The sequence below is a fragment of the Pistacia vera genome, unplaced genomic scaffold, assembly GCF_008641045.1.
Source record: "Pistacia vera cultivar Batoury unplaced genomic scaffold, PisVer_v2 Contig110, whole genome shotgun sequence".
Taxonomy (NCBI): domain Eukaryota; kingdom Viridiplantae; phylum Streptophyta; class Magnoliopsida; order Sapindales; family Anacardiaceae; genus Pistacia; species Pistacia vera.
In genome coordinates, this window is record NW_022195138.1 from 20,979 (window position 1) to 35,474 (window position 14,496).

Consider the following 14,496-nt stretch of genomic DNA (forward strand, 5'->3'; position numbering starts at 1 on the left):
AAGTGTGTTTTCTTTGCAGGATGTGTGATGATTTAAAGGAGTTGAACTCCTATTTTGGATGATTAAGAAAGAAGTATCATTAACAATTAGAATAGAGTTTATGTATGCACACATATTGTTTGATGAAATATCTAAAAAAAGCATGAGTAGAAGTAGAGAACCTTACTTTATGCAACATAGCATATTTGCATGTCATGAATGCATATAAGAAAGATTTTAGGCTTGAGCCATCCTTATGCATATGTTTAATTGAGTAATCACATGAGAAAGGAATATGAGAAATGAGAAAGAAACACTCTGAGAATAGAGATAAAGAAAAGAACCAATTCTTTTAGAATAAAGAGAAAGAAAGAACTAGCACTAGAGAATAAAATGATTATTAAGTGCTACAGAAAAGAAAAGAAATTAGGTTGTGCAATGGGGAACCCGTGAGTGTAGAGCTACCCGCGTGTAAACCACCATGAGAGAGAGCGGTCTCCGCCATGAGAGAGCGGAATAAGAATGAGAAACAGAATTTGTATAGCCGTGAGAATACATGCGGATGAGAGCTATACACGAAAGAGAGTACACTCACATGGTCAAGGGTTCCGAATTCATACATCGACCAAGACCGGCAAAGAATAAGAATAAGAAAAGAATAGAAAGAAAATGCATTGTTATGCTTTAATATCTCCTCCATGCATGGTTATGATATTCTCCATAAGTGATGAGAATAGAAAGAAAGAAAAGAATAGCGAGAACTAGAATTAGAAAAAGTGACAAGAGTACGAAAAGAAGTGTTGAGTAATGCACGGGGATTATAGAGTAGAAGATTTACTTACTGAGCATCTTTGTGCTCACTCCATTGTTCTCTTTGTTGTATAAGACATAGGTGAGGACCTGGTCGGATGGACGTCGACAAGCGAAGAGACTTAGCTACATTGTCCACTGTCTTTTTTAGAGTCTTTTGTACAAATGATGTTGTACTATGTAAAGAATGTATTTATTAAGTAAATAAAATTTTTAGACCCAACCTTTTTGATAAATATACTTGTCTTTTTATTGATATATTTTATAAATATGATAATAGAAAGAAGTTGTTACAGTTCTTATGGCTATTTTTTATAACTATCCATACCAACTCCCATTTATTACTTGTTGTGTGATTATCAACCGAAGAAGAGTTAAAGGTATGTGGAAATTAAGTTGTTAGTGACATTTGATAAAGAAAAATAATACAGTTACCGAAGAATGTGCACCAACTTCGTACATCGAATGACGTAACGCAATCATGACCATCGATTAATATTAATTAACGATCAAGATTACGTCACGTTATTCGATACACAAATTCGGTACACATCCTCCGATGACTGATAAAAGCCTGACCCAACTTTCAACCACACGTCCAACTAGGCATCAACCTCTCCTCAGAGAAAGCTGAGTAAATTTTTCACATTAACTTCGAATATTGGGCTGTTAGGATATTATTTGGAATTGAGCCGTAGCTGACCCATAACCTGTTTATGACCTCAGACCTTTGTGTTTTTTCCTCTTTAAAGAAGGTTCGAACGTCGTGAGCTCTTGTATCCAACACTAATTGTACTTTGTTACCTAAAGACATATTTTATCCAACTTACAGTCACAAGGAAAGCAACGACTTTAAGAATGCTTGAAATTAAAAAGGTGGTCACTTAGCTTTAGATTTCAAATTCGAAAATTCAAACGGTTTTTGGCATAAACTAATTTAAAAGAAAAAGAAAATCACAACTCTCCCAGAAGCCCCAGTAGGTAAAAATTTTACAGCCTAATGTTGCACATATCGCTTGGAAGAGTTGATCAAGTTAAATGATTAAATCATAAATTCATAGAACTTTAACTTGTTTACAGCCAAGAAAATAAAGCCACGTTAATTACCGAATATTATGCCAAAATACAGAGAAATTGCATCACCAAAACCTTAAACCTAGGCGATAAGGAATGGCAGAACAGCCATCATAAACGACTCATAATTGAAAGTTGCAGAACCTGTGTAAGAGGTGTCCTTCTCCTTAAATTTCTCCGTTAATCCCTGCAAGAGTTCACAAATCCATCATAAAAAAACAAAATTCGCAAGAGTAAAACTTTACTCAAAGCAAATAGTTGAAACACAATATATAGTATCATATCTCATTCAATTTGCAGCCTAAACATCTTATTTCAATGATTTAGGTTCAGCATTTATTCTTCATTTTACAACTAAGCCGAAGATACCAACCATCTTGTCAACTGAAAACTATTGCAAATGACAAAAATATTCAAATACATATATCAAAGACTCAAAGCTGGTTATGAGCTCACCTTAACAGTGAGACAGCACCTGCATCAAGGGAAAACAATTAAAAATAGAGTTAGACATGCATGAACATGATAATATATTAGAAGAGGGGAAAAGATAACTAAGGATGAATTAGAACATACTCGATGAAGTTATCATATTCAACGGCCCTACTTTTGCCTCCAGTTTTGTCAAACTTAGCTACAAGCATATCCAAAACCACGGGTGAAACAGCAAACCCCAGACTGAAAAGTGCTTCCCGTAACTCATTTGCATCAATCTTTCCACTCCTGTCCCTGTCTACTTTCTCAAAAATGGCCTGTGCCAATTGCAATAATTAATTAAAAACAAAGGTAGATTGAAAATACTTTTAAAATGCATTACCCAAAAATTAAAAAACAATCCAATTTACCCTCCAACTCTGAAGACTGTGAAACACAGCAGTAAATTCCTTAGGCCCTGTATTAAAATAGTTCAAATAAAATAACTAGGGATTAGCAGCAAACAGATAATAAAGTAACAAAACTACAAAAAATCAATATGTTGAAATTTGATTAGATGTGACACTCTAATGTTTAAATAAAGTAACAGCTACTCAATAAAATATAATATTTTCAATATACAATGTCAAATGTGACATTAAATGTCACTAAGATACTTGCATGTTAAGTTAATACAAGATTAGGCATAGAATATTTGGAAATAATCAATTAAAAATCCGTTGCATGTGTCACGTGACAAAAAATAAATAAATATTCAAATTCACTCATGGCCATGACCCACAAATAAAATTGTATTGTGATAAGATGCTTCAAATTGACCAAACACGATCAATCCAATGGTTCCAAAACGCGTTGCACACGTCACAATCCTACTTTTACACAGAGTAACGTACAAAAGATGCTCCAGGACATAATTGTAAACTCACTTCCACACCGCGTAGACTTAACTCTCACAAAGACAAAATTGATCAGCCAAATTAATTAATTAAAATCTACCAGTCTACCTCATCCAATAGAAGGATATTTTCGTCATTTTAGTATGCACCAGTACGTGTCAAAACCGGTTTTCACTATCGTAAACGGGAGGAGCAAACAAACCATCCGGCGCAAATTAGGATACGGTAAACTTATATGCTAACGTGCTCACGCAAATCAAAATTTGAAAAAGGACAAACAAGAAAGAAGAACTCACCGATCTTCCTGGTGTTAGTGTTAGTGAACAAGTACATGAGAAGATGAACGGTTCTCAAGCTGAAGCTCTGATTATACGAAGAGAGAGCTCCCTGTAACTCCTTATCGTCAATAAGTCCACTTCCGTCGCGGTCGGCTACCTGAAAGCACGCAATGATGTTCGGATCCGTGCCTGGCGGGAAAGTCGACGGCAGTAGAGTCGCGAACGGGTTTCCTGCCTGTCCCGACGCCGGAGGGTAGCCGCCTGGAGCTGGAACGCCGTAGGAGGGTGCGGACGGAGCCGCGTACGGCTGAGCCGAGTGCGGTTGAGTCTTCGGCGGTGCATATGGCTGAGCCGTGTAGGGCTGAGCTGTCAGCGGGTCTCCGTGTTGAGCAGAGTATGGCTGAGCGGTCGGCGGGGCTCCGTGTTGAGCAGAGTATGGCTGAGCTGTCGGTGGGGCGCCGTAGGGAGACGGCTGCGCGGGGCCGTAACCGTAGCCGGGTGGTGGTTGAGGGTAACCGGACATATTAATTTGCTATAAAAAGATTTAAGTTTTTGGTGAAGTGGTTTTCTTGAATTTTGTTTGTAAGTGGAACATTTTGGGTTTATATAGAAATGAGAATTGAGAATTGGGGAAGAAATTTAGGGATTATTACGGAAAGGCTATTAAGTAAGGAAGGACGAATTGGGAAATAAGTAGTGGTGAGATTTAAAGATGGTAAAGACGTGCGTTAGTTCAAGATAAAGTAAACGACATTTACCCACCCAAGGTTTGAGGAATCTGCAAGTTCTCACCCACAGTCTCATAAATTCCACATTATCACCTTTAAATTAACAAAAAATTGTTTAATTTAATGGTTGAAGGATAAAATAGTTAGCACACAATCGTCCCACCCCTCTCTCTCTCTCCTTTCACTCCTCCTTTCTCTCCAGGATTTTAGCTGGATTTTGCACCAAAATCTACAAAAATCATCTCCTCATCACCTATTACACCTTTCCCAAGCCTGATTGGTTCGTTTTCGAACTAATCTTGCACCGTTTTTGCATTGTTTGTGCGACCCCCAACCTTGTTCGACTGACTGTTCTCAGGCCCAATATGGACGAGTTCCAACGTTGATTAAACCACCTAACTCCATCATCATCTTCCTCTCACCATCCTCTTCAAAACCCCCACTAGCACTACCACCAATAGTTGTCATTTCCACCTTTCCCGACTGCATCTCTCCATCGCGACATGTGCTTGAGTTTGTTGCGTTTGCGTTGAGTCTACGATCCACCGCCGACATCAAGCTTCTCTCTTCTCCCTTGACACGCCGGTTACAATCTCATGTTGCACCGATTGCTGTTTCTTGCTCGCAATCCTTGTTCATTTTCTGGATTTGTGAGTGGGTCGTGGTTGAATTTGTGAGTAATTTGGTGGTGGTTTGTGGCGGTTGTTTGGTGGCAGTGAGGCTAACTTTGGGGTTTAAAAGGATTGTGATGGTGGTGGATGGGTAGGATGGCTGTGGGTGGTGCTTTTTGGGTGGGTTTGTGCCTGAATTGTGAGTAATTTAGTGGTGGTTTATGGTAATTGTTTGGTGGCGGCGGGGCTGACTTTGGGGTTTAGAGGGATTGCGATAGTGGTGGATGGGTGGAATGGTGGTGAGTGGTGGTGGTGGTGGTGATAACTTTAGGGTTTCAATCGTGATGTTGTTGAAAGGTGGTGGTAGGTGGTGGTGGTGGCTGGGTTGCGATGTAATCAAAGGTCAAGGGCAGTAGTGTAACTGCACTATTTATAACTGTGTCAGAAGTAAAAATTCATTAACAGAGTTAATTTAAGGGTGAGAATCTAAAATTTATGAAACCATGGGTGAAAACTTGTAAATTTGCCAAACTTGGTTGGGTACGTGTCGTTTACTCGTTCAATATATCCAATTTATAGCAATTATCATTCAATGCCTAATTACCTATTCTTTTGATATTTAGGCCACGCACGGTAATGAATTTGTTTGAGCGTTTTTTGTTTTCAGCGCATTGCACGGAACTCATGTGGACACCACTGGATCAGCATACTTTATTTTCATTCAATAATAAATGAAAAAATACCAAGGGAACATTACGACCAAAGTATTTGAATTTGATGATTTGTATTTACTTATTGAGCCAAGGGCGCAAAATATGTATGGCTTTAATGTCATATCCGGGTGCAAAATGAGTTGATATGTGTCTAACGGATGGATCAAATGATTCTTTTATTCTAAGAAAGCATTTTTTTTTTTTTTTTTTTTTGGGTAAGAAGGATATCTGAATCAGTTTGTGCGTACTTCAACTAATCCTTGAGATTCATTGAATACCTTACAAACTTAAAAGGTTAGATAAGATTTGAACCTAAAAACTCAAGAAATATAACAAACTTCCTTAATCGCCAAGTCAACCCTTAAGGTTAAGAATGCATTATTACATATTGAAGATTAAGGGTGTGCTTTGTTCACAAGGCAGGGCAGTATTATTCATCCATTGGGATTTGTTAATTCAAATTTTGGCAAAGAATACTCCAGAAAAAGAAAAAACTAGAATAATGACGAAACTAAACAAAAGTAACTCTAAAATGATTTTTACCACCTTTAATAGTATTATTAGAAATGGATGAAATTAAATATTTAGTATTGGATTTGTAACTTTCAAAGTTTTAATATTGGTTAAATACTGCATGTGGGAATAAATTATAACATGTAAAAGAAAATAAGAAATTTAAGACATGTTTGATCTAAATTATCTCAAAAATAGTTGTAGGATGTAATTCTAATAGAAATTGATAAAGATTGACTCACAATTAAATCTTATGAACTTTATCTCACAATTCTGATGTGAAAGCTTGCATATCGAATAAACTAGATCCATTTGCGAATTGATCAATTGTGATCTGTTACGTTGGAATTGTAAGTGTAGTATTACTCATATTAAAATATAATATATAAAATTAAGATTTTTTAAGTTATATCTAAAATATTTTTTGAAATATAAATCAAATGGACCATAATTAATTACCGCCCAGAATCTCTCACTTAACTAATCTAACTTTGTTGAGTGAAGCTTTAAACGGTGTCGTATTGCTCCTGTCAATATGCTATCGTTTCAATGTTAACTCAAGTGACGAATCTCAGCTGTCAGATGCAACCTGATCTAACGACTCTCACCAACCCAACAAGTCAAAGTATATAAAGCCACAAATTCTGAAGAAACAACAGTGATTAGAAAAACTCTCTTATTCGCGTTTTGCAACAGGGTTAGGGTTCTTGTTTTTTGGTACTCTAAATCAAGTCTTGTGATCGGGTCACATTTTGGGAATATTGTGAGTAGAAGGATTAGGTATTCTTCTAGTGTAAGCCTACAGTTTTCTGGTTTTGCTTATTGTGATTACAGTGAGATTTTAGGGTTTGTTGTAACGGGTTGAGAGTTGGGTATTTCGGGTGTGATTTGTGTTGTACTTGTAATACTTTGATCCTTATAGTGCAGCAAGTCCCAATTTGCTTGGAGCTTAACATGGATGTAGTTTATTCTATTGGAATAAACGAACCACGGTAAAATCTTCCGTGTTCTTGATTGTGTTCTTGATTAGTTAGATTTGTGATTGTGGTGAGTGTTTATAGTTAGGTTGGAATTCGGTTCTAATCCCAACAGTGGTATCACAGCGAGATTAGGGTTTTTTGGTCTGATTTGAGTAATTCTTGAAACCTAGGGTCTATAGAAATTGGGGGTTTCTTTATAATCATTCAAATTGGTGTCTTAGGACTTGAAAAACCTTAGATTAGCTGGTCAATTTCTTGAAATTAGTTCGAATTTCGTTCCTAACCAAAATTAGGGTTTTTGAGTCAACCCTAAATCCAAACAGTAACCCTTCACCATGACCACTACTCGAGTTAAAATCACCCAATTCGATGGGAAAATTGATTTCAATAGTTGGAAGAAAAAAATGAAGGCGTTGTTATCTCATAACAAGGTAGCAGTTGCACTAGAAACCAATAAAACCAAATGGTCTGAGGAAAAACTTAAAAAGAAAGCAGAGGTGGATAAGGAGGCATATAACCTGATCATAATTAATCTCTCCGACAGCGTACTGCGAAAGGTAGACGGCTTTGAAACTCCGATTGCCGTATGGGGTAAACTCGAATCCCTTTATGCTTTATAGTCTGCTCCAAATCTTACTTACTTAAAAGGTGTCTTATTTGCATATAAAATGGATAGCTCTAGGACCATTGATGAAAATATTGATGAGTTCTTGAAACTGGCCCAAGTCTTGAAGGGTACAGATTAAGAACTTGGGGACTCTAGTTTAGCTATGATTCTATTGAACTCATTAACTGAAAATTACCAGGTTGTAAAAAATGCCCTACAATACAGTGGTACTGTCCCAAGCATGGACTTGATAGTTTCAAGATTAAAAGCTAGAGAGTTAGATATTAAGGTCCAAAGGAGAACTAGTAGTAATCTATTTGTTAAGGGAAAGGGTGAACTAAACTAGTTAGGTAACACTGCTCAATTTCATAGTGGACCTAGGAATAAGACAAAGGGAAAACAAAACCGTAAGGCCAAAGGAGAAACCCGGAAGTGTTTCTTCTGTAATAAGTCTGGCCATTTGAAAAAGAATTGTTATGCTTGGCTTAAGAAACAAAAACAAGGGAACACTGAAAGCAACCTAGCAATCTCTAAGTCCAGTTTAGAAGAATCTGAAGTTCTAACTGTTTCTAAAACAGAAAAAATAAATGATTGGGTAATGGACTCTAGGTACTCATTTCATATGAGTCCCAATAAAGATTGGTTTCAAGACTATGAGGAGAATAGGTTAGAAATTGTGTATATGGGGAATAATAATGCCTGTAAAGTTGAAGGGATAGGCAGCATTACCTTAAAACTAAACAATGGTAAAACTGTCAAGTTGACTAAAGTAAGGTATATTCCAGAATTAAAGAGAAACCTAATTTCATTAGGTATTTTAGATGAATCTGGTTGCCTTTATGTCTATAAAAATAACAGTGTTTTGCTTGAAGGGATAAAAAGGAATGGCTTGTATATTCTGTCTGGATCCAATTATTCTGACTGTTTAAATTCTGCTTTGGTTTCTACTAACTTGAATGTTACTGAAAAAGGGCACTTAAGACTAGGCCATATGAGCCAAAAAGGCATGGACATCTTTCATAAGCAGGGCCTGTTTGGTAAGGACCCAATTGAACCTCTTGATTTTTGTGAGACCTGCATCATGGGCAAGCAACACAGGTTGAGTTTCCAAAAGAGAACTCACCTGGCTGCCAACTGCTTAGAATATTTGCATGCTGACTTGTGGGGACCTGAAAGGGTCAAATCACATGGGGGAAGTAGTTATTTTATGTCCATAGTAGATGATTTTAGTAGGAAGGTTTAGGTGTTTTTACTTAGGACTAAGGATGAGACCTTAAGTAAGTTTAAGAGTTGGAAGGTCCTAGTAGAAAACCAAATTGACAAAAAGGTTAAAACTCTTAGGACGGACAATGGTTTAGAGTTCTGTAACCTGGAATTTGACTCTTATTGCTCTGAACAGGGCATCCTAAGGCATAGAACAGTTAGGAAAACACCCAACAGAATGGGATTGCTGAACGGATGAATAGGACTCTTTTAGAAAAGGTTAGGTGTCTTCTTTTCACCTCCAACCTACCAAAATCCTTTTGGGGAAAAGCCCTCAACACTGCAACCGATTTGATTAATAGGAGCCCCTCAAGTGCAATCTCTTTTATGTGCCCTGAAGAAAGATGAAGCAATAGGAAACCTAACCTAGGATATTTGAGAACCTTTGGGTGTGCTGCCTATGTGCACACCAATGAAGGGAAGTTAGAACCTAGGTCTCTTAGGTGTGCGTTCCTAGGCTACCAAGAGGGAACAAAAAGGTATAACTTTGGGAAAGGAGTGCCCCTGGGGTTAGGATAATTATCAGTAGGGATGTAATCTTTAATGAAAAACTATTTCCTTGCAAAATCACTAACCCTGATGTAGGATCAGCTAGCAGTCAACCAATTAATCAGGATCAACCCGAAAGAGTCCAAATTGAGGTGGAGCTTGCTGCACCTCAATCTGACTCAGAGCAACTGAAAGCTGGTGTTGATGGATCAGACTTAGATCCTAAGTTGGAACAAGAACAGGCTGTAGAATCTGATGAACACCATCTGACCCCTTAGCACAATAACAACTAGCCAGAGACAGAAGTAGAAAAGAGATCAGGCCACCAACCAGATATTCCTATGCTGACCTGATCTACACAGCCTTGGTGGCAGGGGCCCAAGTTCAAAGGATAGAACCAGACTGCTATGAAGAGGCAGTCAGATCCAAAGACAGAGAACAATGGCAAGCTGCAATGGAGGAAGAGATGCTGTCCCTTAAGGTAAATGGAACCTGGTCTTTGGTTCCAAATCTCAAAGACCAGAAACTGGTTGAGTGCAGATGGTTATTCAAACTGAAGGAAGGTATAACCTCTTCTGACCCTCCTAGGTATAAGGCTAGGTTGGTAGCTACACTACAACAAAAAAAGCTTTTAGCTACGATTTCAAAATTCGTGGCCAAAGGTAACTATTAGCGACGAAATATGAAATTGGTTGCTAATAGTTTCGTGGACTTTCTAATCCTCACACGAGGTGGTGGGAAGCAAATTGGCGACAGACTTAGTGACGACATAATTCGTCACATAATGTTTTTTACGACGAAAATACAAATAGCGACGCCCAAATTTTTTCGCGACGTAACCATATGTTGCCGTGGATTCTTTTTAGAGACAAAAATAATAGAAAACATAGCCAAAAGTATTTAGCAATGCAAATGCACAGTGCCATAAAATGTGTTTAGCGACGAAAATATAGAAAGCAACGCCAACGAAGTTTAGCTATGCGACAAAAGGCCCATCGTAACACCTTTTTGGCGACGAAACTATAAAAAATGACGCAAAATCCATCTGGCTACGCAAAAAATCGTTCATCGGGAAACGTTTTTGGCGACACAAATATAAAAAATGACGCAAAATCCATCTGGCTATGCAACAAATAGTTCGTTAGAAAACATTTTAGGCGACGCAAATATAAAAAACAACGCCAAAAACATATTGCAACGCAATCTATGTTTCGTCATGAAAACGTTTTGGTGTCGATTTTCTTAAAATCGTTGCCATTAGTATGTTAGAATTTAATTTTTAATGTAATTTTATATTTATATGACAATAACTGAAAGTGTAAAACCAATCAGTAATAAAAGAAATCAAAATTAAAAGCAGTGTCAATGTAAAAAATAATGTCGTAGAAGTTTGACTCTTGAATAACAATAATAAATATTATTAATTCTTAATATCATCTTTAACTTATCTACATCTTCATTGTCATTAGAAAAATTTTCATCGCTCATCTCATTTTGACTATCATCATTTATGAAATCGATATCATCATCACTAACTTTACTACTTGGCTCCACAAATTGAACAACCTTTGGTTCCACATCCACCCTACGAAGTTCTTCTTGTTCATTAACTTCGGCATCAATATGAAAACCAGGCCGATGTGTATTCCGGTTTTCAGAGAGAACCGGACCGTTAAAGGTACCAGGTGCCGATTCGATTGGTCTGACCAACAGGTACGGTTCAGTTTTTTAAATAGTGGATGCAGGTATTTACATCATAAGAATGTGATACACGTAAAACTCGAGGACATGGTCTATCACAAGACAACATTATCTATTTGTGGTTATAGTATTTTAATTGTCTATATATACACTAGGATAGGAAACATTACCCAATATTTATTTTACATTGAGTAAAATTATTACTTTAGGATTTCTTGGGTAATTTAGGATTACTTGAGGACATGCTACTAATTAAAATGAAACTAGCAATTACTTTAGGATTACTTGGTGTATATAAAAAACAAAACAAAAAAATTTGCCTAAAACTTTTCCCATCCATTTTTTGCCACTAGTTTTTCATTCACAATTCCCACGGTTTTTTCCTTAAAACTTACCCTATTTCACTCATTTTTGCAAACCCTCATAGTCGACCTATTTCTGGCATTGAACAAAAAAGTTCTCATTTCTACCACTCCCGTTTAGTAGACGACGACTGGCTCAGTGACTCTGTGCCTATTCCGATGGAGTTCGCTAACTTCGGTGAGTTCTTTTCGAGGTGTATCCCCAACACCCAAATGTAGGGGTGCTCAGAAAAATGTAAAAACCAATCCAAACCGAGAATTGAAGTGGTTTTCTGGTTATCCAGAAAACTGGTTCGGTTTTGGTCGATAGAAATAGAGAAAACCAAATTCCTGATTGTATTAAAAAAAAGTAAACAATTTTTTGTTAAAATTAAAAAAGAAAAAATTTAAATTTAAAAGATTATGGCTTCGTTTGGTTCACAATTGGGTGTTTTTGGGAAAAGTTTTCTGAAAAAAGTTAAAAAAAAGTTGAATTTGGCGGGTATTACGATGTAGGATTTATAAATTATAAAATACCCCCTATATTTGTTTATTTACAAAATACCCCCTATAATAGAATCTTAAAAGTTAACAAAAACACCCCCAACCCAATGTCAAATACGGACAGCCGGCCACCACCGACGGAGGGTGGCCGGGTTCACCGTATTGGCGCATGACCGGCTGAATCTTACCGGTCGTGCGCCGATATGGCCTTTGCCGGCCAGATCTACGGCCAGATCTGGCCGTATTTTCTTGTCAACGACGACCAACAAACGGTCGTCGTTGATGGTCAACGACGACCGTTTGTTGGCCGTCGTTATAAACCATTACGGCCAAAGATCTGGCCGTCAACGGCCAGATCTTTGGCCTTAGATCTGGCCTTTTCCGACCAGATCCACCGTGGATCTGACCGGAAAAGACTAGATCGGCGCACTACCGGCCAGATTCAGCCGGTAGTGCGCCATCCTAACAGATTCCGGCCATTTTTCAGCAGTGGTGGCCGGAATCTGGTAAATATGAATTACTGGGGTGTTTTTGTAATTTTTAAAAAAATATTTAGGGGTATTTAATTAAATTATCAAATTTAAGGGGTTTAAAAAAAGTTAAATAATATTGGGAGTAGTATTCTCAAAAATCAAAGTTTTTGGGTATTTTACTGTTTAACTTTTTTTGGAATACTAAAAGTAGTATTCCCAATTGGCAACCAAACGGAGCCTATAAATCTAAAATTAAAGAGAATCTCAAAAACCCAAACCCGGTTTAAAAAAAAAAAAAAAAAAATATTTGCCCTAAATGGAAAAACGTTTGAACCCTTACAAGTAAAAAAAGTTAAAAAAATTACTAACTCCTAAAATCTACAGTCCTCGTCACTTTGGCATCAAAAATCCCCAAGACACAAAACCCTACCGCCGACGACGCCATTGCAGATCCACTTCTCAACACCAACCGCGACTTCTTCTCCAATTTCTGCCCTAAATCCGTCACTTCTCCTCTTGGGCAATTACGTGACCTTCTATATCGCGTCGTATTCGAAAAAGGAGCTGATTGAACTCAAGAATCACTTGAATAGTTTCGTCAATTAAAGAAATTAATGATAATGGAGATGTTGCTGATGATCATTACCACCGATTCTTGGTAAATGAATGGTTAAATTTACTAATTTTTTACTTACCTGCAACTTCTATTCAACATATATGAATTTCTTATTTATTTTCACAGGAAGATATTGAGATTATGCATTCACTTGGAGTAAATGCGTACCGGTTCTCAATTTCATGGGTTAGAATTTTACCAAGTATGTTCTTAGTAGCAATTAATTGAATGTTAATGTAGTGAGATTAATATTCAACTACTTGATGATAATGTTCCTGAGCTGTAACAGAAGGCAGATTTGGTGAAGTTAATCCAAGTGGAATCATGTTTTATAATAATATTATAGACCATCTCTTGCTCAGAGGTAATATCCTTTTCAATGAATCTATAACTTAAGCACTAGTGTTTTTTTTTTTTACAATATTCTTGAAGATGACGAATATGAATTGGTAAATGCAGGAATTGAGCCGTTTGTGACCATATTCCATTTTGACTTACCGCAAGAACTAGAAGATAGATATGGGTCTTGGCTCAGCCCTCTAATTCATTTAACTTCTGTTCACACTCTATAAGCTTTTCTGTTTCCCTAAAAAGAAAATGCTCGACTCTATTTTCAGTAGGTTCTGAATATATGCCTAGTAACTAAGTTCTACCATTCTCTAAAGGGGTTTCTTCAGTACTGTTGCTTTTAAGATTGCAATACCTGGTTGCTCTAAGATCCCTTAATCCCTTTCTTGTTCATTTAGTTATGATGAATCAGTTTTGTTGGTACAGTATGTGATTTCAGTGTTCTTGCAGGGAAGATTTCGTACATTTTGCCAAAATATGCTTTGAGAATTTTGGTGATCGAGTTAAGAGTTGGGCAACCATCAACGAGCCGAACTTGTTAAGCGAAATGGGATATGTTAGGGGATGGTACCCTCCAGCTCACTGTTCAGCACCATTTTGAAATTGTTCTGGTGGCAACTCTGATGTAGAGCCCCTCATTGTTATGCACAACATGTTACTGTCACATGCCAAGGCTGTTAAGCTATACCTTGAGCAGTTTCAGGTAATAGAATGAGCTTGAATACTAAATTGTGAAGTGCTTATATGGCATGAAGAAGGGACATCAAATGACAGTGCCCAGCTTGCTGGCTTGTTTGAAACCGCTGGAAATGTTGAGATGGCTGAGGTAATTATGGTTTTTGATTTAATTTTTGTTTTTAATCTTTCAGATTTGTTTGTGATTGATTCTTTGTTAGATTAGTGTTCGTGAAGGAAACTGAATCTTAGATTTGTTTGGAGCAAGAAGATTGACCTTGATGATAAAAAGTTGATTATGACTGGCTTATTGGTAAACTTGTTTTTAATTTTATTAATTACAATTTTTTAATTACTAATATATTGAATATTGTTTTTTTAGTAGACAAAGTTTGATATTGATTTGAATGATCCTTTAGTCCTTGAGTACCTTAATTAGCTTATGGGTAGGGTTTATTTCAA

At 37.0% G+C, this 14,496-nt stretch overlaps 1 protein-coding gene and 1 long non-coding RNA gene across 2 annotated transcripts; one reads left to right on the forward strand and one right to left on the reverse strand.

The window, feature by feature from the left end:
• Positions 1 to 1,820: 1,820 nt before the first annotated feature.
• LOC116139473 (calcium-binding protein CBP-like) lies at positions 1,821 to 4,027 on the reverse strand. Its single transcript, XM_031425140.1, has 5 exons — positions 3,491 to 4,027; positions 2,709 to 2,755; positions 2,440 to 2,615; positions 2,320 to 2,338; positions 1,821 to 2,050 (listed from the first exon to the last, which is right to left on the reverse strand). Exons 1-5 carry the CDS (start codon positions 3,993 to 3,995, stop codon positions 1,946 to 1,948), a joined length of 852 nt encoding a protein of 283 aa, XP_031281000.1. The 5' UTR covers positions 3,996 to 4,027; the 3' UTR covers positions 1,821 to 1,945.
• An 8,964-nt stretch (positions 4,028 to 12,991) lies between these two features.
• On the forward strand, positions 12,992 to 14,196 carry LOC116139413. The gene is made up of 3 exons (XR_004129447.1): positions 12,992 to 13,053; positions 13,138 to 13,375; positions 13,810 to 14,196. It is a non-coding gene; the product is annotated as an uncharacterized LOC116139413 (long non-coding RNA).
• The last annotated feature ends 300 nt before the right edge of the window (positions 14,197 to 14,496 follow it).